This window comes from Mustela nivalis (assembly GCF_964662115.1).
Source record: "Mustela nivalis genome assembly, chromosome: 2".
Taxonomy (NCBI): domain Eukaryota; kingdom Metazoa; phylum Chordata; class Mammalia; order Carnivora; family Mustelidae; genus Mustela; species Mustela nivalis.
In genome coordinates this window covers 150,437,868-150,460,192 of record NC_139021.1, presented here as the reverse complement: position 1 = coordinate 150,460,192, position 22,325 = coordinate 150,437,868, and the positions used below count along the sequence as shown (strand labels likewise).

The 22,325-nt window shown below is 37.3% G+C and overlaps 1 protein-coding gene across 7 annotated transcripts in view; it reads left to right on the top strand.

Moving 5' to 3' along the window:
* Window positions 1–21,066, top strand: part of BMS1 (BMS1 ribosome biogenesis factor) — a 125,095-nt gene extending 104,029 nt beyond the window's left edge. For 5 of the 7 annotated variants that reach the window (XM_082721881.1, XM_082721878.1, XM_082721879.1 and 2 more), the window contains 10 exons: window positions 10,405–10,478; window positions 11,026–11,199; window positions 14,161–14,349; window positions 14,439–14,619; window positions 14,809–14,867; window positions 15,858–15,980; window positions 16,938–17,085; window positions 17,431–17,606; window positions 19,845–20,006; window positions 20,528–21,066. In XM_082721881.1, coding sequence (XP_082578007.1) covers window positions 10,405–10,478; window positions 11,026–11,199; window positions 14,161–14,349; window positions 14,439–14,619; window positions 14,809–14,867; window positions 15,858–15,980; window positions 16,938–17,085; window positions 17,431–17,606; window positions 19,845–20,006; window positions 20,528–20,758 — 1,517 coding nt within the window. In that variant the 3' untranslated portion in view covers window positions 20,759–21,066. The remainder of the gene's footprint in view (window positions 1–10,404; window positions 10,479–11,025; window positions 11,200–14,160; window positions 14,350–14,438; window positions 14,620–14,808; window positions 14,868–15,857; window positions 15,981–16,937; window positions 17,086–17,430; window positions 17,607–19,844; window positions 20,007–20,527) is intronic. The other 2 variants (XM_082721883.1, XM_082721884.1) reach the window with 1 other exon arrangement.
* The last annotated feature ends 1,259 nt before the right edge of the window (window positions 21,067–22,325 follow it).

Below are 22,325 nucleotides of genomic sequence, written 5' to 3'. Positions count from 1 at the left end.
TTCCATTGTGTGATGCACTGCAGTTTATCTCTTCATCTGTTGGTGACATTTAGGTTATTTCTGGGTTATGGCTGTTGCAAATAAAGCTACTATGAACATTCTTGTACAAGTTTTTGTATGAACAACTGCTTTCATTTCTGTTAGGCCCATTACCTCAGAGTGGGCTAAACAGATCATGTGGTAGATGTATGTTTAATTTTTTAAGAAATAGCCAAATTGTTTTTCTGATTAGTTGTACCATTTTGTATTGCCATTAGCCTTCATGAGATTTTCAATTATTTCTACATCTTTGCCAATACTTGATATGGTCAGTCTTTTTAGTTTTAGACAATCTTTAGGTATAGAATGATATAGCATGGTTTTAATATGTATTTTCCTAATGACTAATGATGTTGAGCATTTTTATGTGCTTATTTTCCATCTGTTTCTTCTTTGGTGAAGTATCTGTCAGATCTCTTGCCCAGTATTTTAATCTATTTAATTTACTTAAGTCCTTTATCACTTGTGATTTTAATTATTTTTGCCCAGTATGTGGTTTGTCTTTTCATATTTTTAACAGAAACACAGTTGATTTTTTTGCTAATTGATCTTCTGTTGTACAGCCTTGCCAAATCACTCATTAGTTATTTTTTGGTTATTAGTTTTTGTATATTTCATAGAATTATCTTCAAAGACATCGTTTGTGATCTGTGATTCTGTGATTAAGGACAGTTTTACTTAAAAAAAAAAAAAAAGGCAGTCTTACTTCTTTCTTTCCTATCCGATGACTTACTGTTTTTCTTGCCTTGATACAGGCTTTAACTTCCAGTGTAGCATTGGTCAGAAGTCAAGTAGACATCCTTGCTTTGTCCTGATCTTGCTTATTTTTCCCTGTGAACTTCAGAATCATCTTTTCTATTTCTAAAAGAAAAATAGGTAGTGTTTTTTCTCTAATAAATTTCCTGTTTTGAGATAATTGCAGACTGAATTAAATTGACATGAGTGTGTAAGAACTAATTCAGAGAGATCTCTTGTATATTGTACGTGTCCTATATAGTATAAGACCACAACCTTTATATTAATGTTGATACCATCTTATATAGATCGTATATAGATTTCCTCAGTTTTACTTGTGCTCATGTTTAGTCTGTGTGTGTGTGTGTTTAGTTCTATTTTTTCACATGCGCTGGTTTATATATTTACAAACAGTTAAGATATAGAACATTTCCATCACCATAGGATACTTTGTATTGCTCTTTTTAAAACACATTTAGCTCCTTGCTATCACCCATCTCCAAGTTCCTACCTGGAAACCATTTCCTTTTTTCATTTCTATAATGTTATAATTTTGAAGAATGTTAAACAAACAGGATCATACAGTATATAATCTTTTATGATTGATATATTTTTTTCTATTCATCATAATTCCCTAGAGAGGTCCATCCAAGTTGTTGCATGTGACTGTGGTTTGTTCCTTTTTATGGCAAAGTAGTATTCCCTGATACAGATGTAGCAGTTTGTTTAACCATTCACCCACCGAAGTGTATCTGGGTTGTTTCCAGGTTTGTGATCTCTCTCTCTTTTGCGCCTTTCTCAAAAATTAGTTGAGCCTCTGTGTGGGTTTATTTCTGGGTTCTTTCTTGCATTCCATTGATTCATGTTTCCTTCCACCCGTACTATACTATCTTGATTACTGTGGTTACATAGTAAACATTAATACTAAGTAGAGTGATTACTCTCACTTTATTCTTCTTTTTCAAGATTGATTTATCCTAGGGCCTGTGGCTGCATATAAATGTTAGAATAAGCTTGTCTGGATCTACAAAAAAACTCCTGGGATTTTGATAGGAGTTGCATTAAAACTATAGGTCTTTATTATTTTGAGTGTTCTAATCCAGGAGCATTTTTTGTCTTAATTTCCTTCGTCAGTATTTTGTAATTTTTGGCATCTTAATGGTAAGTATATTTTAATAAGTTTATACTAAAGTATTTCATTTTGATTGATTTTTATGTGTTTATCTTTTATCTTGCTAAACTCAGTTGTTAGTTGGGAGGGGTGTTTGTTGTAGATTACTTGGGATTTTTATACATAGTTGTGTTATCTGCAAATAGGAACAGTATTATGTTTCTTTTCAACCTTTGTGCCTTTTATTTTTGTTTACTTATTTATAATCATTTTATTTATTTTTTCATCGTGTTAAGTGTGCTCTTTAATCCCCATCTTGCCACCTGCCTCCTCTCTGGTAATCATCAGTTTGTTCTCTGTAGCTAAGAGTCTGTTTCTTGCTTGTCTCTGGCTTTTTTTCCTCTGCTCATATTTTTGTTCCTTAAATTCCACATATGAGTGAGATCATATGGAATTTATCTTTCTCTGACTGGCTGATTTCACTTAGCGTTATACTGTTATACTTAGCGTTATACTAGATCCATCCATGTCATTGTAAATGGCAAAAATTTCATTCTTTTTGATGGCCGAATAATATTCCTCTGTGTGTGTGTGTGTGTGTGTGTACACATACATACACACCTCATATCATCTTTATCTATTTTTCTATCAGTGGACACTTGGGCTGCTTCTGTAGTTTGGCTATTGAAAATAATGCTGCCATAAACAAGGGTGCATGCATCCTTTTGAGTTAATGTTTTTATATTTCTGGGGTAAATTCCCAGCTATGCAATTATGATTATATTTATATGTACATTGAATATATTTATATTTAAATTTTTTTCTTATATAATGACTAGGATTAGAAAGAGGAATCTTGCCTTGTTCTCAGTATTTTTCACTGTTAACATATGATGTTAGTTTGGTTTCTCTGTGGATGCTCTTTATGTGCTCCATTCCTCTGTATTCCTGGTATACTGAGAGGTGTTCTTTCTTTCTTTCTTTCTCTTTTTAATGACGAATGGGTGGTGAATTTTGTCAAATGCCTTTCAGTGTCAGTTGATATGATCCTACGAATTTTTTATTCTTTACCCTTTTGATATAGTGGATTACATTGTTTAATTTTTGAATTTTGAATCAACTTTGCATACCTGGAATAAATTCCACTTGGTCATGATATATAATTCTTTTTATATGTTGTTGAACTTTATTTGATGGGTTTTTTTTTTTAATAATGTTTTAGATTCTTTGTTTTTGTTTTTTGTTTTTTAAAGATTTTATTTATTTATTTATCAGAGAGAGAGGGAGAAAGAGCGAGAACAGGCAGGCAGAATGGCAGGCAGAGGCAGAGGGAGAAGCAGGCTCCCTGCTGAGCAAGGAGCCCGATGTGGGACTCGATCCCAGGATGCTGGGATCATGACCTGAGCCGAAGGCAGCCGCTTAACTAACTGAGCCACCCAGGAGTCCCTATTTGATGGTATTTTGTTAAGGAATTTTGCATATAAGTATATTAGTGAAACTGGTCTATAGCATTGTTGATTTTTTTGTTTTGGGGGATTTTTTTGGGTACTGTCTTCATTTAGTTTTGGTTTCAGTAATACTGGTTTCATAAAATGATTCCAAAGTATTCCCAATTTTTCTGTTTTCTGGAAGAGAGTGTGTAGAATTGGAATGTTAATTTCTTTTTTTTTTTTTTTTTTAGTTTCTATTTATTTATTTGACAGAGAGAGAGAGAGCAAGAGAGGGAATACAAGCAGGGGTAGTGGGAGAGGGAGGAGTAGACTCCCTGCCGAGCAAGGAGCCCGATGCAGGGCTCCATCCCAGGACCCTGGGATCATGACCTGAGCCAAAGGCAGCTGCTTAACAACTGAGCCACCCAGGCACCCCTGGAATGTTAATTTTTAAAATGTTTGGTATAATTTCCAGTGAAATGGTGAGGGCCTGGAGATTTCTTTTTTTAAGCTTATAATAATGACAAGTTTTTTTTCTTTAATGGTTATAGGATAATTTAAATAATTTAGGTTCTTTATTCTGTCTTGGCTGAATTTTACTTTCTTATGGTTTTCAAGGAATTTCAAAGGCTTTTGGCAAAGTGAAAGTTTCATGAAGTACCTTCTCCAAGAAGCTAGCTTAGGTATTCTGAATATAATACTCATAGTATTTGTTTAATAACTTTCCAATGGCTGGGGGATCTGTTGTGCTAATCCCATTTTATTCTTGATAATTAATTGGTGATTTGTGTCCTCCTCCTTTTTCTCTTCGTTAGTAAGGTTTATTCATTTTGTTGATGTTTTTTCCCAAATAATCAGCTTTAGGTCTCATAGATTTATGTGTTCTAGTTTTCAATTTTTTTTTTCTCTTTATTATTTCTGTTCTTTGCTTGTTTGAGGTTATTTTGTACTTTTCAGTTTTCTTAGATTATTGGTTTGAGACCTTTTCTCATTTCTAACGTGAGCCTTTAGTGCTCACTAAATTGCTTTCTCTGCCCTCTCTCCCCCTGTATTTTCATATGTTGTATGCATTTTCATTCAGTTCTATGCATTTTTATATTTCCTGTGAGACTTCTCATTGATCCCTGCATTATTTAATGTTTTTTTACTTACAAACAAACTACAAAATGTTTAGGAATTTTCTTCTTTCTGTTACTCATTTTCAGTTTAATTGCACTGTATTCTATACTCATTATGCATGTTTTATATTTGTTTAGATTTGCTTTATTACCCAGACTGTGCCCTGTCTTGACAGATGTTCTGTGGATGCTTTAAAAATTATTTATTCTGATGTTTTTGGGTATCATGTTCTATATATGTCAGTTAGGTTCTGTTGGGTTGGCTGTATTGTTCAAATCTTCTGTATCTTTGCTAATTTTCTGACTAATTTTATCAGTTCCCAAGAGGAGGATATTGAAGTGACTATGTATTATCTTGGACTTATCTATCCCTTTCAGATCTGTCAATTTTTGCTTCTTATATTTGAGGCTCTGTTTGGTGCACATATGCTTAGGATTGTTATGTCTTTCTGGTGGATTTATCCTTTTGTTGTTGTGTATTATGGTCACCTCTTATTCATGCAATTGGTGAAGGAAAGATTCCAGCTCTACGGTTATAGGGATGGCCTAACACACAATATCTGACACTGGGCAGATGCTGTTGACAGCAGTTTATTAGTCACATACACTCAGAGCCTGAGGGAAGAGAACAGTGCATGCCATGCAGAGACTGAACAATCAGGGGCTTTGAGAGAAAGAGCTTTGTACCTAAATGAGCATAGGATGACCATTGGTTCCCTTGACAGGTTGTGATTAATGTATTTGAATAAATTCATGGGCTGGCAGAGAGGTAAAGTCAAACCTGTTAGGTTGAGGGATAGGTGGGGTGCGGGTGGTCCAACTGAAAAAAGAGCTATCAAGACGGGGATCCTTTCCCATAGGGTGAGGCCATATCTGGCAGGCCTGCTCACAGCTAGACCTTTGGACCCTGTGAGGCTCAAGGATGTCAAGGTAACCCATGAAATTTTAGCTTTTACAGTTCAGTTAAGTCCTTCTCTGGCTCTGATAATTTTCTTTTCTTTAAGATTTATTTTATGAGAGGGGCACCTGGGTGGCTCAGTGGTTTGGGCTGCTGCCTTCGGCTCGGGTCATGATCTCAGGGTCCTGGGATCGAGCCCCGCATTGGGCTCTCTGCTCTGCAGGAAGCCTGCTTCCCTCTCTCTCTCTCTCTCTCTCTCTGCCTGCCTCCCTGCCTACTTGTGATCTCTGTCTGTCAAATAAATAAATAAAATCTTTAAAAAAAAAAAAAGATTTATTTTATGAGATAATAATTTAGCCATTCTTGCTTTTTTTAAAGGATGAGTTGCACAGTATATCTTTCCCCTTCTTGTATTTTTGCTTACTTGGGTTGTTAAATCTAAATGGAGTTTCTCGTTATGTTCCTCTATCCTCTCTGTCAATCTGTATTTTGATTGGTATATTATGCCATTTACATTTAACGTATTTATTGATATGGAATTGTGTAAGTCTGATATTTTACTGTTTTGTTGTTTGTTTACTCTTATTCTAATTTTTCTGTCTTTCCTCTGTTTTCATTTTCTTTCTTCTATATTGATATGTTTACAGTGTTTCTGAATGTCTCTGTCTAGATTTTGTAGTCGTCGCTTATTGTAATATAATAGCCTACTGGTGCCAGTATTTTATCATTTTGAGTAACATGTGGAAACTTTTCTCCTACTTTGGTCCCTTTGTCTTTCCCCCTTTTAAGTATTACTGGTTTGTGTATTAGATAATGCTATAACTTTTTTTCAGTCTCCAAATATGATTTTAAAAACTCCTCAGAAAAACGTTATTTTATTGTATGCATCTAGATTTCTGATCTTTTGTTTGTTTTTTCTTTTTTTCCCAGTGGTCCCAAATTTCTTCTTTTATAATTTACTCACTACTTAAGAACTTTCTTTTTTTTTTTTTAAAGATTTTATTTATTTATTTGACAGATCGAGATCACAAGTAGGCAGAGAGGCAGGCAGAGAGAGAGAGAGGAGGAAGCAGGCTCCCTGCCGAGCAGAGAGCCCGATGCGGGGCTCGATCCCAGGACCCCGGGATCATGACTGGAGCCGAAGGCAGAGGCTTTAACCCACTGAGCCACCCAGGCGCCCCTTAAGAACTTTCTTGAGCATTTTTTTTTTAAGATTTTATTTAGTTGAAAGAGAGAGCCAAGTAAGTAAGCACAGATATGGAGCAGAGGAAGAGAGAGAAGCAGACCTCCCTGCTTGAGAGGGAGACCAATGCGGGACTTGATCCCAGAACCAACCCTAAGATCATGATCTGAGCTGAAGTCAGACACTTAACCAACTGAGCCACCCAGGTGCCTCACTTCAGCCATGTTTTAAGAATGGGTATGCTAGTGACGGATTCCTGTAGTTGTTTTCCATCTGAGATTGTCTTTATTTATAATTCTTCATTTCTGAAGGATAGTTTCACTGGATATAGAATTCATAGCTGACAGTTCTTTCCTGCAGCACATGAAAAATGTACCACTTTCTTCTGGCCTCTGATTTTAGAGGGGAAATGGACTGTCATTTTGAATTGATGTGAATTTGTCATTTCTTTCTGTCTGCTCTCAAGATTATTTGTTTTTCAGTTTTCAGAAGTTTGACTGGTGAAGATTTCATTGGGTTTACTCTGTTTGAAATTTGCTCACCTTCTTGAATCTGTTTTTTACCAAATTTAGGAAATTTCTGTCATTACTTCTTTCAAACCAGGTATCCTTGTGAGATCGTATAACTGGTGGATCTTTTTCCTGCCCCACAGGTCTATGAGACTCTGCTCAGTTGTTTTTTGTCTGTTTTCCTGTGTGTTGTTCAGACTGGATGAATTCTGTTGATCTGACCTCAAGTTCTCTGATTCTATCCTCTGTCATCTCTACTCTTACTATTGAGTCCATCTAGCAAGCTTTTAAAATTTCTTCTTGTATTCAGTTCTATAATTTCCTTTTGGTTCTTCAGGGTTTTTTGCTGAGTTTTTCAGTTTTTTGGTTGTTGCCAAAGGATTTGTAGGTGCTTGATGAAACATTTTTGTACTGCTTTAAGGTACTAGTCAGATAGTTTCAAAATCTGATTCATTTTATTGTTCGTGTCAGTTGTCTTCACTTTTCAGTTAAGATTTTCCTGGATTGGGGTATGACAGGTGATTTTCTCTTGTATCGTACATATTTTGGGTTTTATGTTAGAGGAGACATTGGTCCTGTGTAATCTTTTTATTTTAGTCATGCAGTCCTCTTGTTTATTGTGCAGGTCCTGATATACTTTATGGGCTGTGGTTCCAATGACAATTTAACTTTAGAACCTTTGTGGTGCTATTTTGATCTGCTTAGTACTGGTCTCTGCAGGTGCTGCCTGAGAAGACAGAGGGGCTTCCCTAGTCTGGGCCCCCCATGTTGTGGCTAGGTGGGAGAAGGTTGTCTTGGCCTGTAGGGCTAGTTTTCTTGCTGTAGGGGTATCTTCACTCGTCCTGCCAGGGCACACATTGTTTTTAGATGGTGGTGGAGAGCCTCTGGCCTGGCACAGAATCTCCCTTTGCCAATAATCCTTGGCCACCTGGTTTATCTTGGTGGAGGAAAGGAGATTCAGGCCCTTCAGGGAAGGCAAACAGTTCTCTCATCACTTACTGCCAGGGGGGCTTTCAAAGCACCCACTTAACCAGTGCTGCCTGGTTAACCTAGTGTTCCTGCTAAGATCTGAGTTTGATCTGAGGGAACATTGAGTCTATCTGGTCTCCCTTCTGTTGCTAGTTTTGGGGTTGGGAAACAGTGGTTCTGAATTGCCTTTCTGTGGGTTGTGGTCTAGTGAGCCACCAGCCATTACGTCATTCCTCTGGTCCTGGGGACCCTCACCAGTCCTTTTTTTCTTTATACCTTTCAGAGTTCTTTTGTTTTCCTTGGGGTCTTGTGTTTTTTTTGGAGTTGGTTATACTTAGTTGGGAGGAACAGAATAAATAAGTCTACACTGTCTTTTACAGACAAGAAATCTTTGTTGGTTTTTTTTTTTTTAATTTTAGTTCCAATATGGTTAACTTACAGTGTTGCATTAGTTTCAGATGTACAATATAGTGATTTAACAGTTACATATATTATTCAGTGCTCATCATGACAAATGTACTCTTAATCCCCTTGTTTTGCTCATCCCCCCCCAACCTCCCCTCTGGTAACCATCTGTTTGTTCTTTATAGTTAAGAGAGATTTTTGGTTTGTCTCTTTTTTTTTCCCTAGCTCATTTGTTTTGTTTCTTATATTCCACATATGAGTGAAATCACGAGTTATTTGTCTTTCTCTGACTAACTTATTTTGTTTAGTATTGTACTCTCTAGCTACATTCATGTTGTAGCAAATGGCAAGATTTCATTCTTTTTGATGGCTGAATAATATTCCATTTTATGTATGTATACACACACACAGACACACACTTCTTTATCCATTCATCTATCGATGGGTCCTTAGGCTACTTCCATAATTTGACTCTTGTAAATAATGCTAAATAATAAATATAGGGAGGCATATATCCTTTCAAATTAGTATTTTCATATTCTTTGGGTAAATACCTAATAGTGGGATTACTAGATTATATGATAGTTCCATTTTTAATTTTTTGAGAAGCCTCCAAACCATCTTCCTGCATTAGTTTGCATTCCCAGCAACAGTGCACAAAGGTTCCTTTTTCTCATCCTCGCCAACATTTGTTTGTTGTGTTTTTTAATTTAGCCATTCTGACAGGTGTGATTTGGATCTCATTTTGGTTTTGATTTGCATTTTCCTGACAATGAGTGATGTTGAACATTTTTTCATGTGTCTTAGTTAGTGGAGAAATGTTTGTTATGTCTTCTGCCCATTTTTAATTGAATTATTTGGGTTTTTTTGGTACTGAGTTATATATATATTTTGGATACTAACCCTTTATTGGATATGTCATTTGCAAATATCTTCTCCCATTCAGTAGGTTTTTTGGGTCTTTTCTTGGGTCATGTTTTATTAGAACTGTGATAAAAGGAGAATTGACATCTTTCTGATACTGAGTCTTCTTTTTCAAATACATGGTTATCTTTATTTGTTCAGTAGATAGCATTAATCACACCTACTTCATTGGGTCATGTTGAAGAATGTGGTTAAGGCACATAAGATACTTAGAGCAGTGCCTTGTCTGTAAAGCCCTTGTGTTAGCTAATGCCTATTCCATGTGTTCTTTGGTAGTATATTAAAGTTCTTTAAGTTTTTTAAATAAAGTTTTTTGACACATTTCTTGTAAGGTTTATTCCCAAGCATTTTGTCCTTTTTTGTTTTTCTTACAGATGGAATCTTCCCAACTATTGTATCTTCTTTGGCTCTTTGGTTCTTTGGCTCTTTCTTATGTGAAAATATTTTATCTAAATACTACTTTTAAATATTGCTTCCCAAAGGAGTTTTAGCATCTTTTTCTTTTAAGGATAAGAGCCAGAGCTAAACTTAGAGCTCTAAAAACAAGTGGATGAGCAGATTAATGAGCTCTTCATGTGATTCAGCATTATTTTGGGTACCACTATTACTCTAAGTCCTGTATTTTATGTAATCCAAGATTTTTCTTAGATATGCCATACATTGTGTTGTGTTACTCTTACTACTGAGACTCTGTCCTATGTGCTATTAATCAAATCATAGTTTTTTCATGTCACTGTTGGTCTTGGGGACTCACCTGCAAAGCCATGCATATATCTCTCTGTGCATCCCTGCTGCAAAGTGTTTGCTACCTGCATTGGAAAAATAGCTCTTGGCTAAGTGGGGTATCAAAGTAAAGTAAGGAAATATGGGTTGGGTCCATGTGCTTCATCTGAACAGGTGATGAAATACTGACATTTCAAAGAGGAAAAGAAGCCTGTGTAAGTACAGGATTCTCCTGGAGTGTGTAGCAATAAGAAGGGTAAAAATGAAATTTGGGCTTCAGAGTACACAGTGCACTGGGTGGTGCTATCGTGTCATATGCAAGCCCTATTCATGGAGGACATTTGGTTGTTCTTTTCCCAGAAGAGCTCTATGGTGACTTTGAAGACCTGGAAACAGGGGATGTGCACAAGGGAAAACCAGGTGCAGATACTCAGGTATGATTTTTATCATGACTGGCTGTCAGTCACTGGTCCTTGATCTGTGGTCAATATGTAATGAGAGAGGCCCATATTAAGCAATGTGAATCTTACTTATTATCTCTGTAGATTACAGAATAAATGGATTCCTTCCTAAAAATATGGAGGTTGGGAACAGATCAAAGTTGTTGGTTTGTTACTTTTGATCTTTTGGGTTTACTACCTCTTCTTGTGTTTATGATTCTTCAGTCGTTTAAAGTTTAGCTCCTGAGTCACCATCTTTCTCTCCACTGTTCCTTTTGCCATCATTCTCCTCTATTCCCTATTCTCCCTAATATTTCTTTAGAACAGTGTCTAGGGAGAATCTGGGTGGGGACACTTGCTTTTACTTTTATTTATATTTGACATTCCCAACCAGATAAAGGAGTGACAGTGTATCACAATGTAGATGTCTAAATGTCTCGTGTCATTTAGAGCCAAAGGCTGAACTTTAAAAATCTCCTTTTATGTTTAAAGAAAAGATCTCCATAAACTTTTACAAAATTTTCTCTTCTGGAAATTTAAGATTGAAGACGCAGAAGAAGTTAAGGAAGAAACTGACCCTAGTGCAGAGGAAAGTGCCAAGAAAAAGCATTTGGATAAGAAGAGAAAATTGAAGGAGATGTTTGATGCAGAATATGATGAAGGAGAAAGCACATATTTTGATGATCTTAAAGGAGAAATGCATAAACAGGCACAGGTGAGAACACTGGGATCCTATCAGCTTTATTTCAAGGCTGTAATACAGTGTTGTGAGTACATAATTTTGTTTAGGTCTCTGCTTGCTGACCTGCTTCTGTGCCTCAGGTTTGGACTCCTAGGTCAAGATGCAGATAAATGTGTTTATTCATGCAGTCATCTGATTGTTTTTTCAGTCTGAAATTGACCAGAAAGATTATCAGTGTCTATTGTATATGAAGCATTGAGGAAGCAAAAATGGCTGAGATAGGAAGCAACTGCTGAGGATCTCTCAGTGGACTGATTTTTTTTTTTTTTAAAGATTTTATTTATTTGACAGACAAGAGATCACAAGGAGGCAGAGAGGCAGGTAGAGAGAGGAAGGGCCAGCTCCCTGCTGAGCAGAGAGCCCGATGTGGGGCTTGATCCCAGGACCCTGGCATCATGACCTGAGGCAAAGGCCCTAACCCACTGAGCCACCCAGGCACTCCTGATTTTTTTTTTTTTTTTAAGATTTTATTTACTTATTTGACAGAGAGAGAGCACAAGTAGACAGAGAGGCAGGCAGAGAGAAAGGGAAACAGGCTCCCTGCTGAGCAGAGAGCCAGATGTGGGGCTCGATCCCAAGGACCCTGAGATCATGACCTGAGCTGAAGGCAGTGGCTTAACTGACTGAGCCACCCAGGCACCCCAGTGGAGTGATATTTAGATGTAGGCATTGCCTTAGCATTCTGGTTACTGCTCCCTGGAAACGTAATTAAATAATTTGAATGGGTAGATGATTCTTACATATACTGGTGCTTATGCACACACAAGTGCTCTCCAGGGAAGCTTTTCTAAAAACTCACCTTGGTCAGAGTTCAGAGGGTATTTCAAGTGTCGGGTCAGATGTGGAGATAAAGGGAACATGTGGAATGCTAAAACAAAGATGGTCTGGCCCCCTTGCCTGAGATGCTGAACAGACTGAGTTGATGAACTCACTCTTAAGGAGACACAAAGATATCTATGCAGTGGATGGTGAGTGTTTGAGTTGTGTTTTGACAAGGGGGACACCAATAATTCCTGTAAGCTAGAATATACTTTAATACATCTTATGCAGGTTAAGCATATGATTTCTAAAAATGAGGTTGGTGGACTTTGCCCAACCTAAGCTTTCATCTGTTTAAAGAAAGTATCTCCCTGTTAGTCATTAACATAGTGGTTCTAAGTCTGTACTGCCTTTGATAGAAGTAACTAAGACATGTAAAGCTAGTTCTGAAGTCTTTGCTTCAGTCCATTTATAACTTAAAATCACCTAGCATCTTGTGTCCTGTTTTACACTTGATCTTAGCCAAAAGGCCAAGAAGCGATTTGTGTCCTGTTTTAAAGGACTTTGAATTTTTTACTCTGAGTGAAATGGGGACCCACAGGGGGTTTTGAACAGCGGAGAGACATGTATGACCTGCTTTCCTTTGAAAGGATTGCTGTGGCAAGAGTTCAGTAAAATTAAGTTGACTCACTGTGGGGGGTGGGGAGGTGTTGGAGGTGAAAGAGAAAGAGTCAAATTCTGGATATACTTTTTAAAGGTAGGTCAAAAGTAGATTAACTGTGGGGTGTGTGAGAGGAAATAAGGATGACTTCTGGAAGGATTGAGTTGTCAGTAAGATAGGAAAGCCTCTGGTTGGTGCAGGTTTGTCTAAAAAGATAAAGTTTAGAGCTTGGGTTTGAGATCTCTTTCAGACAAATGGAGCTTCAAGTAGTCAGGAGCCCTGGAGAGAGGTTGGGGCCAGGGACTTAGATGTACAGTCTTCAGCATCTAGATGCTACCTAAAGCCATGAAGTGGATGGGATGCTCTGGGAAGTGAGCATGGTGTCAGGAGAGGAGAGGACTAACACTGACAGCAGGTACTCCACTGTAGGAGGCTGGGCGGAGAGGAGGAAGCAGCAGTGGGGATTGAGCAGTCAGTGCTCAGGAAAGAGAAGAAATTGAAGAGAACATGAGGAAGCCACTATAGAAGGAGGGATAAATTTTTTTAAATCCTGCTGATGTATTAACAATGAAGACAGAATTGACAACTGGGTTGGAATGTGGAGGCCCTACATGATTTTGGCAAGCATTTTTATGGAATGTGGCTTAAAGTCCAAGCTGAGATTTAAGAGATTGGGAGCAGAGGAACTAGAGACTGAGTATAGAAAACTTAAAAGCCATTTTACTTCAGAGAGAAGCAGAGAAATGGGGCAATAGTTGGAAATAGAATCAAAAGAAGATGTTAAGATGTGAGAAAATAACAGGTAAGACCTCTTGGAATAAAGTTCAGTAAGAGTGAATGATATCTAGCATGCAAGTGAAGTTTGGCATAAAATGAATCTATAGCAGCTGCCCAGTAGTACTTTCCGCAATAATGGAAATGTCTGTCTGTGCTGTCTTTTTTGTAGCCATTAGCCACGTGTTGATACTGATCAATGTGACTACTGTGACCAGGGGACTGAATTTAAAATTTTTGTTTAATTTTAATTAATTTCAATAATAAATGATAAATATAATAATAAGAGTAAAAGGCTAGATGTGAGTGTAAACCCTGGAAGGCGAGATGGCTGCAGAAATTCTTGTAGACTGCTTAGTTTTTGAGTGAATTAAGAAACAGTCAACTGCTGAGTGTGAGGATGACGGAGGAGGAGATACTGAGTATCAAATATTGTAGAGTAAGAAAAGAAAGTGGACTGGGAAGCTGAGAGTATTGGCTGACCAGCATTAAGGGTTGCTTTCAAAGTTGTTTGCATTTGCTGTACCTTGGAGCAACAAAGGAGAAAAGAGTTGGGACATATCCTAAACAAACTGTACAGATAAGAAGGTATGTTATTTTTAAATGGGATAAGGCGTGATCACGTCTGTGTTCCTTTATGAAAAAGTGTTCATTTTTTAAAATGTTAATCTTAGATTTATTAAAGACAATAGCATTGTGAGTTTTTTATTGTTTTTTTTTTTCCCCTCTCTCGTATATAGCTTAACCGAGCAGAATTTGAAGATCAAGATGATGAAGCCAGAGTTCAGTATGAGGGTTTTCGACCTGGGATGTATGTTCGAATTGAAATAGAAAATGTCCCCTGTGAATTTGTGCTTAACTTTGACCCCCATTACCCAATCATTTTGGGTGGTTTGGGCAATAGTGAAGGCAATGTTGGATATGTACAGGTAGGTACCCTTTGCTGCATGCTTTGGCAGTTGGGGTTCTGGGGACATACTTACACCACTAATCTTACTGAAATCTCTTCTTCCCTTAGATGCGTCTGAAGAAACATCGTTGGTATAAGAAAATCCTCAAGTCCAGAGATCCAATCATTTTTTCTGTAGGGTGGAGGAGGTTTCAGACTATCCCACTCTATTATATTGAAGACCACAATGGGAGACAGAGACTTCTAAAATATACCCCACAGCACATGCATTGTGGAGCAACCTTTTGGGGTAATACATGATTGGAACAACTTATAGGTTAATTTAAGCCATTATAGTTTTGTTTTTCTCCATGAAATTCCAATTCATAAGATTTTTCTCTCTCTCTTTTTTTTTGATTGAAGTACATATGTAAAACAATTCAAAATTTGTGATTCACTGTATTTACTTTCTTTTTTTTTTTTTCCTATTCTTTTTAAGGTCCGATTACTCCACAGGGAACTGGATTCTTGGCAGTACAGTCTGTCAGTGGCATAATGGTAAATATTTTGAATGTTTTATTTTCCAGATTGTGTTTGAGAAGTATATCTTGAATATGGGATATGTACATGAAACTTGAAGTTCAAAATGACTCATTTCTAGTATTTGTAGCAAACTTCTCTTTGCTTTTAATTTTCCTACATCTTTTTAAGTAGGATTTGGGAATGAAGAGGTAGACTTATTATGATTCTGATGATATTTTATATTTTTATAAATTTTTTGGACTTTTTCTTTCTTTTTTTTTTTTTTTTAAGATTTACTTTAGAGAGACTGTGTATGTATGCATGAAGTGGGGAGGGCAGAGGGAAAGAGAAAGAGACAGAAAATCTTCAAGCAGACTCCCTCCTGAGCTTGGAGCCTTGATATGGGGCTCGATCCCACAACCCTGAGATCATGACCCAAGCTGAAATCAAGAGTTGGTTGCTTAACCTACTGAGCAACCCAGGCACACCTTGTTTTTCTAAAAATAAGTAGTGCTCACCATGTGCTAAGCACTGTACTAGGTTCTAAGGATACTTTGGACACTAGTTAGACATAAGACTACTCCCTAGTGTAGGGCAAAGTAGTGGTTGAGCAAAGTATGTTCACATAGTCTTCATTTGGTCAATCAGAGCAAGTTTTATTGGCCCTATTTGACAGAAAACAGAATAATGAGCAGATGAAATTTGCCCTGGGGGTCCACAATTTACTTCCTTAAACATTGTAACCAAATTTTCATATTCCTTTCCATTCCAAATTGGTCATTGTTTTGAAATTATGTTATTGCAAAATCATCCTCCAGAGAATACTCAAGACAGCATTAGTTTGGCTTACATGTACTATAGCTTTAGATTGCTTTTGTTAAAATACTGCTTTGCAAGTTCAGATATTCTTTCTTAGCTGGTTGTAAATAGAAATGTACTTTGGTGATTTATTGTATCATAGAGAAAATAATAGTTTTTCTCTTGCTGGTATTATTCCTGTATTCAAATTTTGGGTGTTCTTCCCAGCCTGATTTCCGGATAGCTGCTACAGGAGTTGTCCTAGATCTGGATAAATCCATAAAGATTGTGAAGAAATTAAAGCTAACTGGCTTTCCTTATAAAATTTTCAAGAATACGTCATTCATTAAGGTCTGTATATTTTTATACTCACATATTTTACATGTATATTTTATTGAAGGAGGAATGAAATACTTATATAGTCTGATGTTTTCAAAAGAGTGAAATTTTTCATAAACTTGGTCTTTGCTATTTTTGGTTTCTTTGTATTGGTCTCTATGTCACTTAAATATGCTCAGAAAATTTTAAGGTGACATTAATAGAGATACATACTAATGGAGGCTATTCCTTATGTCATGTGAGACTGTGACAGAGCTAATATTGAAAATAACATAATCTCATTCACTCTTTTTTTTCCCTGCTTTTTTGGATTGTGTTAAGAAAGGGGGAAAAATCATAGGTTTGTTAAACAGCTCAGTAGAAAAATGGACAGAATTTTTTAAAAAAGGAAAATAGACAAAGTATTTTGTAAAATACTTGTTGACGGGTATGGAGAAGTGGATGCTCTTTTTGCAGTATAATGTGGGAGGGTAGTTTGAGTCACATTTATTGAAAATCTTATGTGGGTACATAAGATAAAAGTACAGAATTAAGATGATCATAAAATATTCTTATAATATCAGGTAATAATGTCACTGGCATTTATTCAGCTCTCTTTATTTTCTGAACATGTACACCTAAGTCATAGGATATGAGCTGCAGCCCAGCCCTGGTTGATGATGGCAAAGGCTCTCTAGGCCAGTTCAGTCCGATAAATATCTTTTTAATATTTTCTTCTACAAAGATACCGGTGATGAACATGCTAATGAGTCTACAATAGAATCTTGATTAATGTTTTTTTGGGGAAGATGAAATCGAATTGTATTCCATTTGACCTAGTAATTCCACTGTTAGTGGGGAAAAAACATTTTGATTATTTTATCACTATTAAAGAAGTTTTTTTCTTTTTTTAACCAAGGACTCATTTATGAACTAAAAAGTAAAATACCTGATTTTGTGTGTGGTTTTTTTTTTTTCATTTACCTATAGGGAATGTTTAATTCTGCCTTGGAAGTGGCCAAATTTGAAGGTGCTGTGATTCGAACTGTCAGTGGCATAAGGGGACAGATCAAGAAAGCACTCCGGGCTCCAGAAGGAGCTTTCCGGGCCAGCTTTGAGGATAAGTTGCTGATGAGTGGTAAATATAACTTCATGGTGTAATCATAACAGCATGTTACCGTTCACTATTGATTTCTAGTCAGTGAGGAGTAGAGGTTGTAGTTCAGGTTTTAGAAACTTGGAATTGAGTTCAGCTTTCCCCTATTGGAGCATCTTAGCAGTATGCCGAGTTACGCTGTGTGCGGAGCCATGTGATTCATAGCCAGTAAAAGTTTTGTGATATTCAAGAGTAGTTTACTTAGTGAAGTCTTATTTCAAAAACCATGCTGCCAACTAGAGAAGTTGGGGGTGATTGTTTTGTTCTTTGTTTGACAAGATGGTTATAAGTCTTCTTTTGAAAATGTTAAACTGTGTCTTTTTCCAGATATTGTCTTCATGAGAACCTGGTATCCTGTCTCCATTCCAGCCTTCTATAACCCAGTAACATCTTTGTTGAAACCAGTTGGTGAGAAAGACACCTGGTCAGGAATGAGGACCACAGGTCAACTCCGGCTTGCCCATGGTGTCAAGCTAAAGCCCAACAAGGATTCTTTGTATAAGGTATAGTCACTTAACACATGAGCTCCATAGATGGGGTCATCCAGATGCTTTGTACATAATGTTTTCTGTGTTAAGAATTTTCAAGTAGGGGGGCGCCTGGGTGGCTCAGTAGGCTAAAGCCTCTGCCTTTAGCAGGTTCGTGATCCTCTCTGCTCAGCAGGGAGCCTGCTTCCTCCTCTCTCTCACTCTCTCTCTTTCTCTGCCTGCCTCTGCCTACTTGTGATCTCTGTCTGTCAAATAAATAAATAAAATCTTAAAAAAAAAAAAAAAGAATTTTCAAGTAGGAAATCTACCATTAAATTGAATGAACATGTATATTCATAGAATATTTTGGAAAGAATTCCAGAAGGTGGTAGTAGGGGTTTTCATGGGTTGGAAAGGAGACAAACTTTTCATTATATACTCTTTTAAACTATTTTTTCCCCATCGGATACACGTATTACTTTTAAAAAATTTATGTGCTAATTTTTATTAAAGCAATGAGTGGGTTTTTTGGGAAAATTTTTAAAAACTTTGTAGTGAAGCGGTAACATAAATACAGAAAAATACATGGATCACAAGCATACAGCTCATGAATTTAACACACCCAAATTGCCATCACCCGGATCAAGCAATAGAGTTAGCAGCACAGCAAAAGCCTGCTTGTGACTTCTAGTCACTACCCCACCTCCACCTCAAAGATAGGCATTCTCTGGACTCCTGACATGTACATTAGTTCTGCCTGTCCTTGAGTTTTATAAAATACAGCATATACTATTTGCCTAGTTTCTTCTCCTTCAGTTTTATGAGATTCATTCATGTGTTTGTAGGCATTCAAATGTTGTTCCTGTCAAGTAGAAATTTATTATGTTATACTGTCAGTTTATTCATTGATGTACATTATTTCCAATTTTTGACCATTATAAATGCTGCCCCGAACACTTACACGTGACTTGTTTGGTGTACATGTGCACACATTTCTTTTGCATTGCTCGCCCCAGGTTGGGATTGCCAGGTACGGGGTATGCATGTGTTTGGCTTTCACTGTATGGTGCCTGTAGTATTCTGGTATAGTAGATTAGGTTAGATTCCTACCAACAATAGTTGCTAGTAGTTGGCATTGTCAGTATTTTTTTAATTTTAAGTTCTCACTGTCTTTCAAAATCCCATTTCATTTGGAATTTGGTCTTTGAGAACTTTCATTATTTTCTACACAGGTCAGCAATACATTTGGAAAGATTTGTTTTAATGCAGGATAAATATAAATTGTTTTATAATAAGAGGGGATTCAGGATATCAGTCTGCCATTCTGCCAGAAACAAATTTTCAGGCATTGCTTTTTTAATAGAGTAATTAATAATGAAATTTTTAATCATGTTACATGAATTTCTAATAAAATATAGGACATGGTACCTACAAGAACTACCTCTAAGCTTGTGGTGGTGCTTCCTCTTTTTTTCAGAATGTGCTTTCTTCGAGTTCCTTCATTCTAAGCATTTTAGGTTTCTCCTAAACAGAGTACATTGCATATTATTGTGGATGATGTCTTTGATAATAAATTTAAAGATATAACAGAAATATTCTCTATATACTTGGTGTTGACCTTGAGGGTAAAGATCTAGGGCAAGACTTTTCTACTTACTATTTTTGAGGTGGTTAAGAATTTTGGTCATCTCAATTTAAGCACAGAAATTAGATTACCTTAAAAACTGAATGTAGAGAGTGTTTGGCCTTTATATGTCATTTAAATCTCATTTTACTCAGCTGGCCTTCCATCAAAAACAATAAAGTTAAACTTTTTAATGAGAGTCACGGATGGGAACACTTGAGCTGCTGCTGATTAGAGGAAGTGAATCCACAGAGGTTGATAGTGAAGATGAACACCTAGATGATTATTATTAGCCTAAAAGAAACTACCTCAGTGCCCCCAAAATAAGTTGTGGGTTTTTCATTAAAAGAAACTTTGGATATATTCATCTGCTCTCTTGAGATCCCGATAGTTCATATTGTAGATATGGATACAGTTGATTTTGGGGGAGGATTACAAGTATATTCTGTGTTTCTCTGTTTTGCCTAGAGCAATGTACATCCATTGAGGCAGTCACCTGTGATGGATGATTGAATCCTCATTTCTTATGGTCAGCAGACTCGTGTTACTGATCATGTGGAAAAGTCAATCCATTGAGAAGATTTTAGGCAAGTTTTAGATGCATATAGAGCATAATTTAAATACATCACTGTTTTTATTTTTCCTTTCAGCCAATTGTGAGGCAAAAGAAACATTTTAATTCAGTGCACATTCCAAAAGCCTTGCAGAAGGCCCTGCCATTTAAGAATAAGCCCAAGACCCAAGCAAAGGCAGGCAAGACGCCGAAGGACAGGCTGAGACCAGCCGTCATACGGGAACCTCATGAGAGGAAGGTACTGTCAACAGATGGCTTCCTGCGCGTTGCATTTCGATGTGAAAATAATGCTTTCTGTAGCACAGTTGATATTTGTGTTGCGTTCTCATTTTTCTTCAGGAAAGGATAAGAGCCAGACTTAATTGAGGTGCTAGAACTGGAAGGTCTAGGAAAGGCCAGAGTCCATTTCCCTTCTGTTGTTTAGTCATGCTGTGTCTTATGCATTTTAATGGGGATTAGTATGCACCCAGCTGGCAAATCACTCTTGGTTTTATGTAGTATCCACAGTGATTAACAAAGGTAGTTTTGTGATGAAGGCCACTATTTAAGTATTTTACTCAGTAAATATGCTCCTACTTATGCTTTCATGCAATTATGATTTCCTAGTTTAGTATAAATTTTCCCTGAGTTAATACTCATTTGGATCATGGATTGATTCTAGGTTTGATACATGAGCTGAGGTGTTTATGTCCCCTGACTCTTAGAAGGAAAACATGATGTCTGAGTACTCTGATGCTCACTGGGTTTTGTCCTTGTCAGATCCTTGCACTGCTGGATGCTCTGAGTACAGTGCACAGTCAGAAGATGAAGAAGGCCAAGGAGCAACGACACTTGCACAATAAAGAACACTTCAAAGTGAAGCAGAAGGAGGAAGAAGAGAAACTGAAACGACAGAAGGACCTCAGGAAAAAGCTCTTCCGAATTCAGGGTCAGAAAGAAAGGAGAAATCAGAAGGCCAGCCTGAAGGGGCCTGAGGAGCCATCAAAATGAGCTTCAGACAGACACTGTCATTTGGATCTGCAGAGATGGATGGTTTCAAATATTCCAGTACTTGTAAATGACCACAGGGCATTGGAGCCCAAAAAGACCTCTTTGTTGGATTTATTGCCCAGACTGTGCCTTTGAGAAGAGAAATGGAAACTCTGTTGATAGGACACCGGTTCATTCTCAGCATCTAGGTTACATCAGGATTTAAAGGAGTATTATTTATGGTTTTGTAGATTCCTTCATATTCCTCTTACCTGTCTCAGTTTAATTATTTGTGCTACAAAAATATCATTAAAATACTTTCCTGTTAATTTTGGCTTAATAGTTTTCATTAGGGATGAATGCTTGATTATTATGGATAATTGCTTATTCTGTCACCTTTATAATGAGTCTTCCGGTTGTGGGGGGTGGATATTGACTTTAAAATTTAGAAAAGAGTGTATGGTCCAGTGCACAGCTGAGTTTCCCAGAGGCTCTGTGATGTGCAGTAGTGCAGTAGCCTGACTACAGATGAGAGAATCCAGCTGCTTCTATTAATTTATGTTAGCCATGTAATGGGCTAGTTTGTGTTCTTTTAAAACAAATTAATGAAAATACTTTAAAACTTTCATTTTTTACATAATAAAAATTGATGGATACAACCTACTTGAAAAAAAACTTTAAAGTCCTTGGTCATCTTTAAGAGTCTGGCTCTATAGTGTAGGAGGTCTGGGAAGGCTTCCTTAAAGGAAGAAAGTGACCTTTGGTGCATGATCTGAAGAAGCAGGTTAACTTGGCAAAAGGTAGGAGTGAGAAGAAGAGTGTAATCAGCCAGCAGGAATTGAATGTATCTGCAAAGGCCCTGTGGCATAAGGCAGCAAAATAATGTGTAAGCCAGTGTGTTTGGAGCCAGGATGGGCAGAGGGTTGTAGGAAGCTACAGAGGAAGATAGAGAAGGAAATGGAGAGGCAGGTGATGAGGTTACATTAAGATACTGTCTTTATCTCAAGATACTAGAAAGCCCTTTGGAGGATGTTTAGCTGGGAAAACATGGTCAGATTTGTATTTTTGAAAATTCCCTTTATTGGTGAGTAGAGAATAATGTGGAGGAAATCTAGAGGTAAATACTGGAAGGAGGTTAACACAGGAGTGCTACAAGATGGTACAGAGAGGGAGCTTCAGCAGGTAACATTGGAGGTAGGTTGGATCTGGGAGCTGTGAGAACAAGGAGTTTCAGGAAAGATCCCTGGATTCCTAGGTGTCTGGCTTGCACTGAGGATTTTGGTGGCTGCTCCGCTGGGTAGTGAGGAACTCGCTTTTAGGGCGTGGTACCTGTGGACAGTCACATGGAGACATCTGAAGAGGTCATTAGGAGTACTGTCTGAAGCTCAGGTTGACCTAGTATCTGGGCTTACATGCATTCCTAAGAGACATCACCACCTTCCTGGAAGTTGATTGAGTTATCTGGGGAAGGATCAAAATTGAACACAGGTGGGTCTTAGTCTAGCATGCTTCCCATTGGTTCAGTATTTTCAGATACCTCAAAATCAACAAGTCCAACCCATATAAGCAGAGCAGTGCTGCCCAAGAG